The sequence below is a fragment of the Hoplias malabaricus genome, chromosome X2 (assembly GCF_029633855.1).
Source record: "Hoplias malabaricus isolate fHopMal1 chromosome X2, fHopMal1.hap1, whole genome shotgun sequence".
Taxonomy (NCBI): Eukaryota; Metazoa; Chordata; class Actinopteri; order Characiformes; family Erythrinidae; genus Hoplias; species Hoplias malabaricus.
The window spans coordinates 20,475,783-20,494,754 of NC_089819.1; the positions used below are offsets into that span (position 1 = coordinate 20,475,783).

General features: G+C 40.2%; 1 protein-coding gene across 4 annotated transcripts in view; it reads left to right on the forward strand.

Annotated features, from left to right (window-relative positions):
- Positions 1-378: 378 nt before the first annotated feature.
- Positions 379-18,972, forward strand: part of LOC136676505 (single-stranded DNA-binding protein 2-like) — a 37,877-nt gene continuing 19,283 nt past the window's right edge. For 3 of the 4 annotated variants that reach the window (XM_066653586.1, XM_066653587.1, XM_066653588.1), the window contains exons 1-4: positions 379-477; positions 14,654-14,726; positions 17,867-17,928; positions 18,037-18,121. In XM_066653586.1, coding sequence (XP_066509683.1) covers positions 425-477; positions 14,654-14,726; positions 17,867-17,928; positions 18,037-18,121 — 273 coding nt within the window. In that variant the 5' untranslated portion in view covers positions 379-424. The remainder of the gene's footprint in view (positions 478-14,653; positions 14,727-17,866; positions 17,929-18,036; positions 18,122-18,972) is intronic. The other variant, XM_066653589.1, reaches the window with a different exon arrangement.

Here is an 18,972-nt window from a genome sequence, read left to right on the forward strand (position 1 = left end):
TTATATTTCATAATAATGAGAAAGGACAGGATTTCGTTATTTCGAAGTAACAAGTCGTGTGAGGTACTAAAATAGAACCTGGCTCTTGTGAGAATTTGCCTTAATTATGACTAAGACAAAGATTTACTGGCTGTATATTTTATTTCAGGTGTTGAATAAGGAGCTTCTATAGTAGACGCTGGTTAAATGGTGTGTCCACACGTCTCTGGATGCGAAACATTTTACATTGTAGAGCCACGAGGGGGCGCAGAGAGGGGCGTGGCCTCGCATTCTCTAACGGCTGGAGCACTGCGGAAACGGGGCGTGCCCTCCGTGCGTCGCAGCCAATGGGCTGCGAGCCTGCGTGAGTCTCCATGGTGACGGTGTCGAGCTTGAGTGCGTGACGAGGAGCTGACAGGTGTGTGTCAGTGCGCGAGGCGCGAGCATGTACAGGAGCAGGAGCGTGCGCGCGCCCTCCGACACACAGGCCAGAGACAAGTAAGTTCACCCACCTTCAGTGCACACCGCGGAGGCTGCGGGGGCCGTGCGTTTTCGGACATTTTTGAAGTCTGTGCTTTGTAGAGAAGCTTGTTTCTGTTGTTTGTGCCTCGTCGCCTGTTCGCTGTGCTGCATGTGCCGTAGTTAATGCGCTCTAATTTTGCAGGAAACAGCGAGGCTGAAGTTGCATTTGTATTCGCCAGTTCCTCACTTAAATCATCCATTCCACCTTAAATGCCGCAGCAGTTGCATTCTGGCGCCCTGTGGCTGGCGAATAACGAGGGATTTATTCAGTCTCATCTGGAAACATGGCACCGAATTCTTTCAGCACTCCTCCAGTCCTCTTCAGAAAGCTCAGAGTCTCTGCGCTGACAGAGGTGTAGCGATACGATTTCTTCGATAGGTTTCGATATAGTTTTTTGAGGTCTACAGGGCGCTTAAATGTCAAGGAAATGGGGGGAAAAGTGGCTTATTTAATATTTAATAAGCCACGTAGTACTGCAAAAAAAAAGTCCCATTATGTTTCCCGTTCCCTCCATGTCAAATAGAACGAGGATCACTGACTTAGACTCTATTTAGCAAATTATTCAGAGGAATATGTGTTACGTTGAAGGAACGTTTTATCTTCTAAGTATTTTTTTCTACGCCTACCCTGACATTCTTGGGTCTCTAGAATTCTACATTGTACATTAAAAATATCTTTTGTTCAATTCTAGTTTCACACGGTGCTTTGGCTCAGAAAAAGTAAAGCAAACTCTATTTCAACAAACTGTTTTTGTGTAAAAATTCTCTTTGCTGTTTTCACAGAATTTTCACCTGATAACCTGCTAATTGCTATTTTTATAACATTTTTAATGTTCCACTCTGTTCATAAATGAAACTCCTAAAAATCTCCCATCATCTCTGTTCATGGAAATGACATATTTAGATGTTATTTCCAAGATGTTCAACATAAAGCACGTTGAAGAAATTGGTGGCTGTTAGATTGGTTAGGTTTATGATGTAAGAAACCCTGGCTGTCTGAATGCACCCTTTTGAGACTGTCTTTGGAAAACTGCAGTTTTAAAACGGAAATGCTCAGCCATGATACTGACTACTTATTTTGCAAATAGCATATCAACAGCACAAATGTTAACAAGGTTTAAAAAAAAAAAAAAAAAAAACCAACAACTTGACTTCCACAGCAGGGGTTCCACATCTTTGTTTCAGCAGGGGCTGCGCTACATTGCTATGCTTTAGTTTGCTTAGGTTAGCCATTTTGATGTGAAATCTCAAGGCTAAGTTAATGTTTGTAATTTTGTATGTTTAGCTGTCTACGTGGGAACAAAATAGAAGACAGTTTAAAAGTTGAATGACTGTTTTTATTGCAAATATATTATTTGAAGATTACAAACAACATTAGCACTCTCAATTTAAATGTATTTTTAGTATTTAGAGTTGATAGGGATTTTAATTTGGTGTTCTGACTGTAAATATAATAGATTTAAATTCATGAAATTTAGTAGAGTTTCCAAAGGTTTTAGAAGTGGTTCTGCCTGGTGTTAGCCTTTCTCAGGGGTCGGCAACCCGCAGCTCCAGAGCCACAAGCGGCTCTTTGATCCCTCTGATGCGGCTCAGCTTTTGAAAATGATTACTGAGTATTTAATTAAAATGTATTTTATTTTACTTCGTTCATTTTCAAAATGTAATTCTATGAAGATTATGGCAATCTTGTAACATATAAAATATTTTAATATTTACCCTGACACCCGTCAGTGTGCGGTTTCTTGAACTTTTTGACCGCTGACTGCACGCAGAGAGAGGACAGCATTGTTTGCTGCCGGTGGATAATTTAAGTTCAGCGTTTTTTTCCCCATTACTACAAGGACTCAAATAGACATTGAGTATTTTACTTAACCGTCAACTCCGTTTTCGGAGTTAAAAATGTTTTGTTGCATGCAGAAATATTATTTCATTTTTCTGCAGTCGTTCATGAATTTCATAAATGTAACACAGTATAGTTTGTTTATACATAGCACAAAGGCAAAAAAACCCTGTTATGCGCAGTGTTATTTCATGTAAAATTTCAAAAGGGTTTTGTGGCTCCCAGTGTTTTCTTTACTGTGTGAAACGGGTCCAAATGGCTCTTTGAGTGGTAAAGGATGCTGACCCCTGGCCTAGCTGCAGTGGTAGACTGCTAATGCTCAACAGGTACCGTGTATGATTATGAATTTCTGTGTTTATCTACTGAATGTAATTCCAGCCATTACCCATGTTTGACATGGAGTTATATAGTTAATAGTGAGGATGTTTCTGCCTGGATATATTTACAGTATGAGACCATTCTTAGCGTATCTGGCTAATGGAGCTCAGAGGCCTAAGGGCTAACAGGAAACTTCACATTTTTTTCTGAGGTCTGATGCATGTCTGAGTTTGACTTATAGATTAAGCAAATAACCGTGACGTTTCAGAAATTTCAATGTGTTATTACTTGTTTTTCCTGTGTGACAGAGGCAAATAGGACCTTTTCCATTCTCTAAAGTCTTAATGAAATGTCTGTTAGATGCTTCGGTCAAAATAGCACAAGGATCCAGTACAGCTGGACATTTAATTAAATGTTATTTTCAATTACACCTTTGGCTTGCAACAACTATAAAAAACAAGATCAGTCTGATAAAGCATTTTTTTTTGTGTGACGCATGCCATTTCGCACTGATGCTCTTGTTTGTGTATAGTTTTAAATCCAACCCTTTCTGTTAAATGAGGTTTACATGGTTGAACCCTGTCTATGTGACTGGGGATACTCATAGCGTATCAGTGCATTTATAATGAATCCTCAGCTGACAACAGGAGGGAAGCCAAATCTGAGCAGCTTGTCGAATCTTATGTTTTCTGACTTGTGGGTTGGTAGGCACCAGATTCCTAAATGAATGTGCACAAGGACTGAAAAGGTTTTTCCTAGTATGTGAATTTGAATAGTGGCCTCAATGTCAAGTGCAGGTCACAGGTTTGAGTGTGCCCCGCAGTTTAGGACTTGACAAACTAGTTCTCATTGCTCGTATCAGAAACAGTTTATGTCCTCATCATGCAGCACATTGTGCTATCCCATAGTGGCCTCTTAGCCTCTTCCCTTTGCTTGCTGATGTCAGCAAATTAACGTGATTGTGCCTGTGTCCTCTCCCCTGTTTTTCTCTGGCTCTGATTGGCTGCGGTAGGACATCCAGACCCATCCTGCCGAGTCGTGCTAGTAGGTGCTCAGTGATGTGCAGAGAAAAGCTCATGAGATTTGCATAGGATGATGATGCTCAGAAGCTCTGACTCCTGCTGTCACTCAAAATGCTGCATTTTATCCTCCGCTGAAGGACTGAATGGGCCACTGAGACTAGAGCTTTATAAACAGTTTGTTCCTCTTGGATCTCTTCCATGTTTCATGTTCTTCTCAACAAGATTAACAGAGCAAACGTTTAATCGTTAGTTTGTATTAACTCACGTAACAAAGTTCAATTTGACACAGATGTGATGTAATTGTTTCCATCAAACTTTTATGAGGGTAGCACACTCATAAACACTGAATATTTCTTTTTGCCCTATTGCAAGGTTAACTCTCCCATTGAGCACAGTTGGCACTGTACATTTACATCTAAATATACAGTGCCAGCAGTGCTCTTTTTGGACAGAATGTGGGTAGACACCCTATATATTTACTGAATTCAGCTACTGTAAGCTGCACACATGGTTATATAAATCTCGCTCTCTCTCTATTTTATTTTCCTCATATTGTTCCCTCTGTCAGTCATCCACTCTCCCTTGTTCTAAAACCCAACAGAAACACAGGCATGGAGGTGGTGTCCCTCTGTGTACCTGACTGCTATAGCCTCTGGTCATTCTCAAGGTAGCAGAGTAACTCAGTGTGTCCTTTCACACATTCTTCATTCTTGCCACTCTTCAGATTGTGAGAGCCATCTTTCAACATTAATGCCTCATAGCCATTTTACGTGTTCGATATTGTCCCAGAAATGATTGCAATAAAATGATATTGTCATTTTAAGGCCATTTTATGCCACAGTGATAATATAATAAGTGTAATAATGCAATTACAGTCCTTTAAAGAGGACTTTACATCTAGTAAAATCGTATTAATAGCATTCAGATATGTTACAGTATCCTAAATAAATAAAACATAATATAAATTTACTGTTTATAAACAAATCCATATAATGGCTCCAGAACAGAGAGCAGCCCAGATACAGCAGAGAGCAGAACACAGCGAGCAGCTAAAATATTGGTGACATTCATTTGGTAAAAAAAAAAAAACACTCCATTAAACCCAATGAGTGATATTGAGGTCAGCAAAAATAATTGAGGTAATGTCCGTATCTTGTACGATAAGTCTGTAATGTAATTATTGCGACAGGCCTGCACATTAATACACTGTTGAATATATTATGAAGATACTGAATAATAACTGCAATTGACAAGGTCATTTTTATGTCACCAACAGCATTGCAAGCCAAGTCAAATACCCTTTCAAGAACGCATACATAAAAAGTCTAACTATATATAATGTGTTATATTTCAATGTATTTTTTCCACTTGTATTTTACAGACAATGACAGATATCTACCTGTTTCTGGAAGTTGATTTTCATAATTATGGCTTAGCAACTAGCTTAAATAACATTAAGAAAAGTAATGGGATAACCAGTGGTACTTTTGAAATCACCATTCATAGTTATAATGTTTCACTGTAAAACAGTGTGTTCCTTCATGAGAAACAAAGTGGTGCTATTCTTAGTAGCTTTGTAGGCTAAATGTACAAAATATCAGTGCAATGATCTTTTATTAAGTTGCAACATGTTTTGGTTGCTGTCATCATCTGAGACGATGCCTAGAAGGATCACAGGGTTAGAGTAAGAGCAGAAAAGAGAATTTTCATCATGTGTAGCCTCAGGAGCTTGTCGTTGGTGTTTACTGTTGTGACACATCTCAGCGGTTGCGCTCCCGTGTTATTTCACTGGCTGAGTGCTGCTTGAGGTGAGGAGATTTGTTTTGCCATTTGTGAAAGGGAATTTTTCCCTGTTGTCTGTAAATATTTTTCATCACCATGGTTGCAATCCATTTTTGTTCTCGTCCTGATGTCTCACTCTCTCTCTCTCTCCCCCCCCCTCTCTCTTTGTAGATTTCCTCATTATTCATTTTCTCTCTCTCTCTCTCTCTCTCCTCCCCTTTCCTGCTCTCCTTACATGCTCTTTCTCACTTTCTCTATCTTTCCCTCTTTCCCTCTCTTTACATCCTCTCTCTCTCTCTCTCTCTGTCTGTCCCCTTTTTGTTTTCTCTCATTTTATCTTTCCCAGTCTCTTCGTCATGAGTTCGTTCTCTCTCTCTCCCTCTCTCTCTCTCTCTCTCTCTCTTTGTAGATTTCCTCATTCATTTTCTCTCTCTCCCCCCTTTCCTGCTCTCCTTACATGCTCTCTTTCTCCCTTTCCCTATCTCTCCCTTTCCCTCTCTTTCCATCCTCTCTCTATCTCCCTTTAATCTCTCTCTCTCTCTCTCTCTCTCTCTCTCTCTCTCTCTCTCTCTCTGTGTCCCCTTTGTTTTGTTTTCTCTCTGTTTACCTTTCCCAGTCTCTTCGTCATGAGTTCTCTCTCTCTGTCTGGACAAGAAGGCTTCTGAAAGCTCTCATTTGTCTCATTTGTGTCTGTGCCACTGCATTTCTGACTCGTAAACACAAACATAGCAGTGAAAACCGCACTTCTCCACATTGATATCTCTCTTCGTCTGCATGCTTTCAGGCAGCCATTGGGCACTCGTTTGGAAAAACAGAAGAGAAGCTCCTCTAATGGGATGTTGCTGGCCTCAGCAGGAGCTTAATAAAGCCTGTTTGTGTGCCTGCCTCATCATCGCTTGCTAACGTGGAGTAGTGGAGGTGGAAGTGTTCGTTTTTCTCATTCATATCCGTGTTACAGCATAACACCAAGCTTTTAACACTTTTAATGGACTCTGATATACACTAAAGGTTAAAAACTGTGGCCGGACATATTTACAGTTAGAAAGTACCACCACACCCTCAAAACGACAAAACAAATGTTTTTTGTGATTATTGTCAAATATTAAATGTGTGGTGAAACTAATAATTTTAAATGTCCCTGCTGACAAAACACAATCAGTTTACCTTTAAATCAGTGCCATTCTCTCTCTCTGTCTGTCTGTCTGTAGACATATTTCATTTCTCAGTTCTCACTCATTGATGTTGAGACCATCATTATAGATTATAGAATATTTTGTAATAATTTACATTTTATTTAAAATAGTTGTTAATCATGTATCCTCCTCCTGGGGTATGAAATAAAGCATTTCCATGGTTGTCATTTTTCACATTGAAATGAAGAGGATGTATAGTGATGCACAAAATTCACAGTACAGTTTCCAATACAATAGAGTGCCCTTAATGCTGACAGAGGGCAAACAAACAATGAAAAGTCTCAGAGTTCTAAAGCATTACACAAAATGCAGGTTAATACTGAAGTCATAAAATGAGCATTCACCTAAGGCTCAGTCTTTGCAAACAAAAACAGGTCGTTGCCCAACATTTTTTGAGGGACTTGTCAGTCAGTTCAAAAAATTTTTTCAATGCAAGATTGCAAAGAATCTATGTCTTTCACCATCTGCAGTTTGTGATATCATTAAAAGATTCAGGAAATCAGGGGAAATCCCAGTGCATAAAGGTCAAGGGCAGAAAGCGCTGCTGAATGTGCCTGACCACTGAGACGTCAGGTGGCATCGTTTGAGAAATGGGCTCGGGAGTATTTTTGAAAATCACTGTCGTATAACATGGTCTGCCGCTGCATCAAGAAATGCAACCTGACACTATTATTTAAATTAATTAATTCATTCATTCATTATCTGTAAGCGCTTATCCAGTTCAGGGTCGCGGTGGGTCCAGAGCCTACCTGGAATCATTGGGCGCAAGGCAGGAACACACCCTGGAGGGGGCACCAGTCCTTCACAGGGCAACACCCACACATTCACTCACACCTAGGGACACTTTTGAGTCGCCAGTCCACCTACCAACGTGTGTTTTTGGAATGTGGGAGGAAACCCACTCGGACACAGGGAGAACACACCAACTCCTCACAGGCAGTCACCCGGAGCAGGACTCGAACCTACAACCTCCAGGTCCCTGGAGCTATGTTACTGCGACACTACCTGCTGCACCACCGTGCCACCCTGTTATTATGTATAGCAGGCGAGTCCCTGTCTGACGATCCCATGTTTCATCTAGTTTTTGGGAACAACAGACATGGGATTCTGTATGCCAAAGATTAAAAAGACCATCCAGACTGTTGATGTCAAGAAATCTTTTCCCAGGAGCTTTGGGTCTGTTTTAGCAGGACAATGCCAGGTCTAATTTGGCACTAATTAGAACAGTGTGGCTTCATAAACATGGGCCCAATGCTTTTTTATTTATTTATTTTTTTTTTTTTGCCCTTACCAATTAGCCCTACCTGTCTGTTTTGTCTTTAGGAAGAATGTCTCAATTCAGGTTGAGATAGAGGGATAAGGTGGAGTGTTAGAGCTACATGGCCCTTGAAACAGATTTTTTCAGAGGCACACTCCCAATGGAGTGTTCAGTTTGACTTGTGAAGCACTGGCAAGATGGTTGTACAAGAGGCAAAAAAAACTACAACAATCATTGTATCATCTTAGTTCAATGTAGTTTCAGCGTATTATGACCCTGCACCTAATAACCAGCATAAAACATGGCTAGGCGTATGCTGTCTCAATGCTGTATAGTTAGCAGGTAAATTTTCAGTTCCACATTACATTTTAAAGCAATTACATTCTTGCTCCTGAGACTGCAGCAATATTTAAGGAGGAAAAAGAAGGTTAGAAGAAAAAGCTGCCAAATAAGAAGTTTAATTTAGCTTCATCTCACAGAAGTGTTAGGAGAGGAGATTATAAATTGTTGTGGAATGTTTCTGAAAGCAAATTATGACTTAAATTGAAATGAAACCCAGCAGCACTCCTCTGATATCAGACTGACAGAGCTTTGAAGCACTGTTCTTTTTTTATTTGTGTTCTGACAAAGGTCCTTGAAGGTTTGGTCCATTAAGTAGGGGAAGATGTTAACTACTACACCTTGTAACTCAGATCCTTGGGACGGGAACAAGGGTAGGGGTACAAATAAGACATGGCTGACTGGCCTGTCCTGCAGTACTGTGTGATTTCTCCCCTTGTTTTTGGAGGAATTTTGGGGAAAAGAAGGAGCAGTCTGCTGCCATTGTGGGCGGCCTTGTTTTATATTTATTATAATTCAGAAAATATAATCACTGTACTATTAACATAATCTTTATTATTTTCTTTCTCCAGACCAGGGCTCACTGATTTGGGAAAATACTTATTTAAATATCTGTTGTTGATTTTTTTTTATTATTTTTTTTTTTTTTCCAACCAATGTTGTATTATTATTTGCATATTATTTCTAGTAAATGTCCAGTTATTTTGACCTGCATAATGCAGTTACTGCCAGTTAACTGTAGATGTGTTTTCATGTACCCAGCCCATGTGTGTTTGGAAGCCTATTACTGATCTAATTCTAAAGTTATAATCTGTTCTCAAGCTCCTTGTTATTAGGTTATGTTTCCGCACTTACATTTCAAGACAACATTGTTAACAGTAACGGCCGTTACGTCAGTCTTTGAAGAAACTTTGATTTAATCTCTACTCCACTCTGTCGACTATAATTTAATCCCTTCTACAGTCCAAATGCAATCTAATAAGAAGTCTCCTAATGTTTGAATTGCATGGCTTAGACACTAATGACTGACCACAGGCTTAAATTCAGACATGAGAAACAAAGCCCTATTTTCTAACATTATCTTTTTTCAAACTTTGCAGGGTTCTTCCCCGACAAACTCTGAACAAGATGTAAACACGGTAACTGTTAAAGACTAAGCACCACTTAATGGACCTCAATGAATATTTCACATTATTTTAGTTACTGACAGATATAAGTATGAATTAAAATAAAAATAATAGCTTAATTTGTTTTAAAACTGACAGTTTTATTAAATTGACAGAAAAACCCGAGCTCGCTACGGAAATTCTTGAACGCTACCGTGACGTCACTGGTGGACAACAGCTGAACAACGCCGCGGTAAAACACCGTTAGGACTGACTGTTATGACAGTATCTAGCTAGCTAAATAACCAACATTATTCATGACAATAGCCTAGCAATAAGCTAAACTCAAATTTAGAGGTACCGTTATTCTTGTAAATGTGGTCGAAGTCGAACTCGAATTCATCCGACACTATAAACCTCCGTCACTATAAACCTCCGCAACTAGCCGAGTATAATCTGAGCCATCGAGTTTAGCAAGTCAAGCTAACGTTAACTAACACCAACTAAAACAGGCGAAGTAAGTGTCCTTACCCTGTTTACCTCCATGTATACAGACCCAGTAAACAATTAGTCGTTGATTCAACGTTGAAATAACGTAATGACTGCCGTCTAATCAACTTTCTCTTAAAGTTGAAAAGACGTCCAAACACAGACATTGAAAAGACGACTATTAGACGTATTTTGGATGTCCATTGACGTTATTAATTGGTCCCGAAATAAATTACTTGTATAAAATGCGTTTTGGACGTCCCCTAACGTTATCGATTGGTCACCACTTAACTAACTTATTAAGATGGATTTTGGACGTCCATTGACGTTTAAAATGTGTCCTTGACGGACAGACTACTTTTAGACCTATTTTGAATGTCCAGGGACGTTCCTTGTTTACTGGGGAGACTCTTGAACACCTTTCATCGGTTTCCTTACATGCCCATATTGTTGGAAAAGTGCCAGTGAAATGAGCTACAGATAACAGAGTGAGCGGATGGTCCTTTCCAAAGTGCCCATTTAAAGTTGACAAATTTAGTCCATTTTCTGGATATTTTGGGATCTTTAGGCCATTTGTGCACAGATGTCCCACTGTACATTGAATGATTGCAGCCAAAAACAACACACCTTTTCGTCATTTTGCATTAAATTAAGTGCAACTTCTAGAGTTGTTGTTCACCATCTACGTCACAGGCAAGACGCCTATTAGAGTTTCCGAACACCGCTGGGGGGGCAACGGTCTTTTAAACCTTATTCCTTGAATTAGTAAGAAATAACATGTTTTCTGACTGTCAATAAACACAAGTTAGGAACTCAAATTCCACTGTATTTATTTGTTTGACACTTTCATATAGCCGGTGCTTAGCCTTTAATTCCTACTGTCCAACTACGAATCAGTGAACCATAGGAAAAGCCATTTGCTTCAGAGCAGCACTCTTCTCAAATGACATTTGCTGACTTTTTTTCCAGATGAGTTTTACTGGCACATGAGGCCATGCCCCCCATTCGCTTTAATGAGAGTGAGTGGTCACATGTTCTCACTAGTGTCCAGTTTCATTCCTTTCTTTGCTTATTCCAATCATTTCCACAGTTCTGCCACTCACAGCCTGATTGATGGAGAAAGTCCAGCTTTCATGTCAATCATAATTCATTGTCATTAATAACTTTAATATCTCATAAAGGTTGCTGCGCAGTGCCTTAAAGATACAGGTTTTGGAGAAAATGCATAATCCAGCTCTGCTGAGGAGTGAATGCTGTTAGTTTATTGGTCCATTATTTGTCAGGAACCACATAACCAAGAGTATTAGGTTGTAGGTATCTCAGGTTTAAGGTAACTTGTTTTCTTAGCCTTATAGCCCCTGTTCAAAACCATCGGAGCCCGTATTAGATTCCAGATGAGGCTAATGAAACTATTAACAGTTGTGTAAAGATCATTCACATGTTGCAAGGCCATTAAATCCTCATAGTCATTCATTCTTTAAAATATTGACTAATCTGTTGATAGGGAAAATAATTTTCTTTTGCCACTCAAATACTCTCATTTCTATATGCTGTATGTGTAGAGTTATGATGCATTATATTATTCTTGTGAACCTATCTTTCTCTTTATTTCTGTGGTCCAGTGATTCTGAAATGCTTATCTTGTCTTACATTAAAAGCAGTCTAGCTTCCTCGCCTGTTCGGCTTCATAGCCTTTGGCTTTTGTTCAGTGGGGGAGTCTCTCTCTCTCTCTCTCTCTCTCTCTCTCTCTCTCTCTCTCTCTCTCTCTCTCTCTCTCTCTCACACACACACACACACACACTATCTCACTCTCTTCCTCCCTTGTTCTCAGCTTCTCTGCTCGAGTTTAAAGGTTTGACAGAATCTCGGGAGTATTAATTGTTGAGTTCTGCCTGAGACCCCCCTCCCCGTCTTTCCAGCCTCTCGTTCTCCTCCCTCAACTCCGACTGGCTTTCATCTTGGTTTCCATAAAACCCTGCTATCATTATTCCAACCTCTGCACCATCCTCTCTCACATGAAATGCCTCCTCCTGTGAATACTCCTTCCCTTTGGTTCCGGTACATTTATTTTTGCCCTGTTTTATTTTTCATGAATTTTTTTTTTCAGCTTTTTAAACTCTCCGGATCTTGCAGATGCTTACAGAAATGTACGAAAAAGCCTGTGCATTTGAAATACCAGCAAAAGCTTCCTTTCATGTCTACGGAGAGAAATATTTCTGTAAATTTGGCTCAGTATGCAGACCAGGCCGACACACGTCATGCGTATAAACCCCAGGCAGAAGTAACCATGCCTGGGGAGAAGATGAGTCATGAACGAGCTTATTACAAGCTATTGCAGAATAATTTATGGATATAATATTTCTGGCAATTAGAATGGTTCGAGAAGTACCATGTGAATCTCTTCTGTGATGCTGCTATGTTCTGTGCGCACTGCGTGTCTATGGGTGTTGGCAAGATCTCTATTCACATGACTGTGGATAGAAGGAGAAGAAACTGCTCTTATACTAATGGCTATAAGTCATGTACACTGGGAAAAAATAGACAAAATGGTGTTGTTGGAGCTAAGGGTATGTGAGATTCAACAATAATGTTTAGAAACCACAGGTCTATTAGAGATTTCTTAACAAGCTGATGACGTTTAAGGCAAGTATGAGATGATTCAAGTGTGCAGTTTTCACAGTGGTAATTGACCTACTAATTATTTCCATTTTGTAGCTGCAGTGCAAACCAAAAGTTTGATAAACAAGATGTGGGCACATCCACTTTTTAGCTCATATGCTTTTAACCTATTTCTTACTGTAGGAAAATGACAGCTATGGTGGGTCTGTAGGGAGAGAAGGAACAGCGCTATCCTCTTCCCTCAGTCCACAGCTGAGGTGCCCTTGAGCAAGGCACCTAAACCCTGACTGCTCTCAGGACGCATTGGACGGGCGCCTGCTGTGTGTGTGTGTGTGTGTGTGTGTGTGTGTGTGTGTGTGTGTGTGTGTGCGCGTGTGTTAGAGATTTCACTTCCACGGATGGGTTAAATGTGGGAAGAAACATTTTATAATAAATGCACATTTTAAAAAGACTTTATGATTATGTTTATGAAGATGATCATGAGTATAATGCTTGTACATGTTGCTGACTAACAGGCAGTAAACCTGTGTTACATGTTGGGTACATTACCAGTAGAAACCTAAAGAACTAAATTCAGACTGTAGCCGATATGCTAAATAGACAGATATGGGCAAATTGTACGTTCTGTAATCTGTTAAATTGCTATGAACATTTACTTAGCTGACAAAAGGGCACAGAAAAACTTAAATAACACACTTAAACCTGTTTATTAAATATAAACAATTTTAGAAATTGATGTCTGCAACAATAAATAAATAAATAAAAGCCGGGACAGTGGCAAGTTCACCACTGGGTCTTATCGACTTTTCATGTAATTGTACTTTTTAATCAATTGTGAACTGAAGGTAGTAATTGTTGCAGTTCAGCAAGTTGGATTTTGTCCATTTTTGCTGAATACAACACGAGTTGCTTAGCAGACTGTGGTCACTGCACTGTTGTCTACTTCTTCTCTTCATAACGCGCCACACATTTTCAACAGGATACTCTTTCTGTGTTTGAAAGCCACGCTGTTGTAACTCATGCAAAAAGAGGCCTGGCACTGTCCAACTGAAATAAACGGAGGAGTTTATTTCAGAGGAGTTCCTGGGAAAAGTCATCTTGACGGTAGCATATGTCTCTCCAAAATACGAATATAAGCCTCTATATCAATGGTACCTTCATATATCTGCACACCACCTATACTTTGTGCACAGATGTGCCACCATGCCATCATAGAATCTGATTATTGCACTTTTTGTAGGAAACACTCATATCATATGGTCTTTACATGTTTGGCATGCTGTATCTGCAGCTGAAACATGGACTTGTCAGACTACAAACATACTTCCACTGTCTTTCAGGTTATCTCAGATGACTTTAGGCCCAGAGAACTTGCTGGCATTTCTGCAAAAGATATATAAAAGAATATATGGTTGCTTCTTCAAATAATACTGTTTCAGGTTGCATTTCTTGATGCAGTTGCAGACTTAAGGGACAACGATTTTCCAAATTACTCTTGAGCCCATTTGGCTCATGTCAATCACAGCATCATATTTCTCCAACAATACCCTCTGAGGGCTCAAAGGTCACACACATTCAGCTGAGGTTTCTGCTCTTGACCTTTATTCACCAAGATTTCCCCTGGCTCTCCGAATCTTTTCATGATATCACAACATGTAGCTGGTCTTTTTGAGCTGGTTGTCATTTTTCTCACAAATTTTGGCAAATAGTGATGTGCAGTGACCTATTTTCTGCTGGCAAAGACTGAGAAACCTGTTTATTTACAGCGTAATGATTTAGAACAGTGTGACATGACTTGAATTTTCATTTCACAATTCTGCTAAACATGTCACTTTTTTTCTCTTATTTTGGAGTGTGTTGCTGGCACGTTTGTAAATGTGTTTATATTTAAAATACACAATCTGTGTTGGTCAATGATAGCATTAGACATCAAGCTATGTGCTTTTGTCAGTCAAAGACTCGAGAATTAACAAACCACTTTGTGATTGCATTTCAAAAAAGGTCTGTCTCTCTCTGTCCCCCTCTCTGTCTCTCTCTCTCTCTCTCTCTCTCTCTCTCTCTCTCTCTCACACATTTGAGGGGAGAGAGTGAGAGAGATTTCCTAAATCAAGCTGAACTTTCATCACATGTGAGAAATAAATCATATGTGTAATTATTCTCTTTGTTTCTTAATCTCTGTCTTGCAGACTAGCCCTCTATGTTTACGAATATCTGCTTCATGTTGGAGCTCAGAAATCAGCACAGACCTTCCTCTCAGAGGTAGGTAGTAATAAAGCTATTTCTCTGTGGATGAAATGAATAATATTTAACACAGTTATCATGACTCCATTGCAACCTTAGGCTCATATGTTACCCCAGACTTCTCAGTTTGTTTGCAGGGCATTTCTATGGAGATCAAACGGTCAAGTGTGGGAAAACACACACCTGTGTCAGTAATGGGTACACCTTCAAGTAGTAATTTTGGATATTACTATCCTGACTATATTTCCATCCATTCACTCCCAACCCATCAGTCTTGTTTCTGATTTATTACAACATGGATTAACAGATTATATTTTGTGTATGTTACCTGTGTGTGGTCTATGGAAAAGTGTGTTTTCCCCTCACTGCGGGGTAACTGTATTACTGTGAACAGAGAGCTGAGCTGGCAGGACACGTAGAGTCTCTTTACTGGAATAGAGAGAGGGAGAGAGTAGACAACAGCTTAGCGATATGCTCATGATCAAGTTGTGTATACACTTTGTCAAAGGCAAAGTTTGGTGTCAAAGAGTGATATTTTACAGTATCTGCAACACATTTTTGTTTTTTTTGGGTTAGAAATTTCATACATTGCCACCAGTTAAACAGACACTAGTTGGGTATAATCTTGATGATTCAGACAGTGGATTAAGTCTATTTCAGGGAACAGCTGGCACAGAGACACTACATTGTAAGCACAGTAACAATGGAACAGACAGCAGGGAATATTATCACTGTTTCTTTTGTAGTATCAGTAAAAGAGCCACTTAGCTTTAAAAGCGTGACAACTCTTTTTATGAAAGAGACGTATCAAATACACACAGCTGGCTAAGTTGTGTTTCAGACAATACTCGATTATGTAGTGGTTTTTGTATGTATTTTATGTGGTAAATGTAGGGGGTTTCTAATGCTATGATAGTAATACAGGAATTCACAAGGCAATATGTATTATGTTTCTGCAGCAAGATACAGAACGTCTTTGGGGTCCAATTTCCAAGACAAGTTGCCTGGTGGAAACATAATGACCACAAGCAAGCTATTTCTTTATAATGGCTATTTAAATACCAACAGAGTGTGAATAGTTATTTGGGCACAGAAGAAGTGAGATTGCTCTTATTTTTAGGAGTGTTTTTAGGAGAACATTTTGCTGCGGTGGCGACAAAACCTCGAATGTTAACATCTCAATAGAAATGCTCCAAAAACATCCATTGAAAAAGAGTCATAGTTTTTTTTTTTCTTCTCCAATAATGGTGTCGTTCTGGAAATTCAAGATATTTGTGATAATAGTCTATTGTGAAAATGTCAGAGACCATCAAACGTCCACGGTCTGGGAAGGTTTACTACTGATGTGACAAATCCGACTCCCTACTTCCTAAGAACGATTCAGTAAGCTGGCCTCTACAAATGTTTGGCCAAATGTACTATGTAGACTAGGAAAGCAGCTTTGATATCTCATAGTGCACCAGTGAGCTTGATTCATGTTTTTAAACTTTTGTAATCATTAATATATCCATACTTGGTCATTGCATATCAGTACTATATATATTTGCTAAATATACGATTGGTTTTCTATCCTTCTGTAGTATCATAACACCCCTAAAGGTATCATATTTTACTAGGATGCTTATTTACATAGCGCAGAGCATGTTAAAATGAAGAAGAAGAAGGAGGCTGCTGCAGTGAAACAGAGGAAAACTGGATCACTCCACACAAACAGCCAGGACTGAGCCAGCCGTACCATATTGTGACTCAGACACAAATGAGACAATCTCAAGACATCCCCTGCTATTGTACACTGCTTCCTTTAGCGACTTGTGTCTTTTGCCAGTCTGACCACTGCAGCCAGGCCACGCAGCACTGGAGCTCAAAATAACTGTCTGTATCTCTGCAGTGGCGACACAGTCGCACACAAACAATGACGTTAGATAACAAGGCACTCGGCACACCCACCTGCTTTTTGTAAGAAAATACACAGCCAGAATCGAGGGATCTCACTGCAGATTGTGGTTGTGGATGATATTGTGGGGTTCATATAAATGTAGGTGATATGGAGAAAGAGTGGTCTCCACTTGGTATACAGATCCCAAAAATTTAAATATCAATTTGATAGATCGCACAAAAATATAGTATGCCTTGTGTTCATCTAGAATATTTAGATAATTAGAGTTTTGGATTTTTCTTTCCACAATAATCAAAAAATATTTATTTGACTCTCATCAGTGAAGACTGTTATAGATGCCTTTTTCATATCAACAGATCTCTAACAAAATGAACCCCAAAATCATAGCTGCTTCTGAATAAGACGCACCGCATGTGATTACCAACCAATCACGGAAGTTGTTTTGATGCATACAAGAAAAGATGTGATGCTATTCTTACACCACTTCAAGTATTTATTAACCTATTGATTCAGTTGCATATTGTAATATTGTTAGTCCCAAAAAAACTTTGAAAAAAATTTGAAAAATATCGTCTGCCTTTTTCATTCTGCCCAACTTTAATAATGAACAAACCCGTAGATGTGGGCTTAAATAATTTAGAATAGATTCTTGTTACATGGATTTACTTTGAAAGCTATGGATAATTCTTTTTGGAGATTTGGCCTTATAATGATCAAACATAATTGTCATATAGTGTAGTGTCGCAGTCACACAGCTCCAGTGACCTGGAGGTTGTGGGTTTGATTCCCGCTCCGGGTGACTGTCTGTGAGGTCTGTGACTGTCTGTTCTCCCTGTGTCTGCGTGGGTTTCCTGCGGGTGACTGTCTGTGAGGAGTGTGGTGTGTTCTCCCTGTGTCTGTGTGGGTTTCACAGTCCAAAAAACACACGTTGGTTGGTGGATTGGCCGTAGGTATAAGTGAATATGTGTGTGTGTCTGTGTTGCCCTGTGAAGGACTGGGGCCCCCTCCAGGGTGTATTCCTGCCTTGCGCCCAATGATTCCAGGTAGGCTCTGGACCCACCGTGACCCTGAACTGGATAAGGGTTACAGATAATGAATGAATGAATGAAGGTTTTGTCGATATATTGCAGCACACGTTCATAGACAGTTGACAATAGTTAAGTTCAATAGGTATGGCTTACAGGTAAAGCATGAATTTACTGTTGCAGGGGAATCCTAATCACTCCTTCTGGTGTTTGTGTGTCTTTTTGTGATCTGACAGATCCGATGGGAGAAGAACATCACGCTGGGCGAGCCACCTGGGTTCCTCCACTCCTGGTGGTGGTAAGCTGTTCAAATCCAGTTAAATAAACCTGCCTGAAGAAGCACATGCTTTTAATTAAGGCTGAGGGTACTTTGGATTGTGAGAACTTGCTCTTTTGTTTTTTACAGCGTTTTCTGGGATCTCTACTGTGCAGCTCCGGAGAGGAGAGAAACATGTGAGCACTCAAGTGAGGCCAAAGCTTTCCACGACTATGTAAGTTGCAGTCTTTTATATGTACATATCTGAACATTGTAACTGATGCTTGGTTGCTGTTCTAAAGAACTATATTCTTAAAAACTGCTTTTGAAAGGGTTCTTTATTAATGGTGATGGATTTGCTTAGAATCATGACAATTTCAAGAGCCGTACCAAACATGGTGAAATGGTCCTGGAATTCTTACAAGTCAAGTAACTAGTACTATATAGAACACTTTTGGATAAGAATGTAAATATGTGGGCAGCACGGTGGTGCAGCGGGTTAGTATCGCATTAGTATTGTGGGTTTGAGTCCCGCTCAGGGTGACTGTCTGTGAGGAGTGTGGTGTGTTCTCCCTGTGTCTGTGTGGGTTTCCTCCGGGTGACTGTCTGTGAGGAGTGTGGTGTGTTCTCCCTGTGTCTGCGTGGGTTTCCTCCGGGTGACTGTCTGTGAGGAGTGTGGTGTGTTCTCCCTGTGTCTGTGTGGGTTTCCTCCGGGTGACTGTCTGTGAGGAGTGTGGTGTGTTCTCCCTGTGTCTGCGTGGGTTTCCTCCGGGTGACTGTATGTGAGGAGTGTGGTGTGTTCTCCCTGTGTCTGTGTGGGTTTCCTCCGGGTAACTGTCTGTGAGGAGTGTGGTGTGTTCTCCCTGTGTCTGCGTGGGTTTCCTCCGGGTGACTGTCTGCGAGGAGTGTGGTATGTTCTCCCCGTGTCCGCGTGGGTTTCCTCCGGGTGCCCCGGTTTCCTCCCACAGTCCAAAAACACATTTTGGTAGGTGGATTGGCGACTCAAAAGTGTCCGTAGGTGTGAGTGTGTGTTGCCCTGTGAAGGACTGGTGCCCCCTCCAGGGTGTGTTCCCACCCACCGCGACC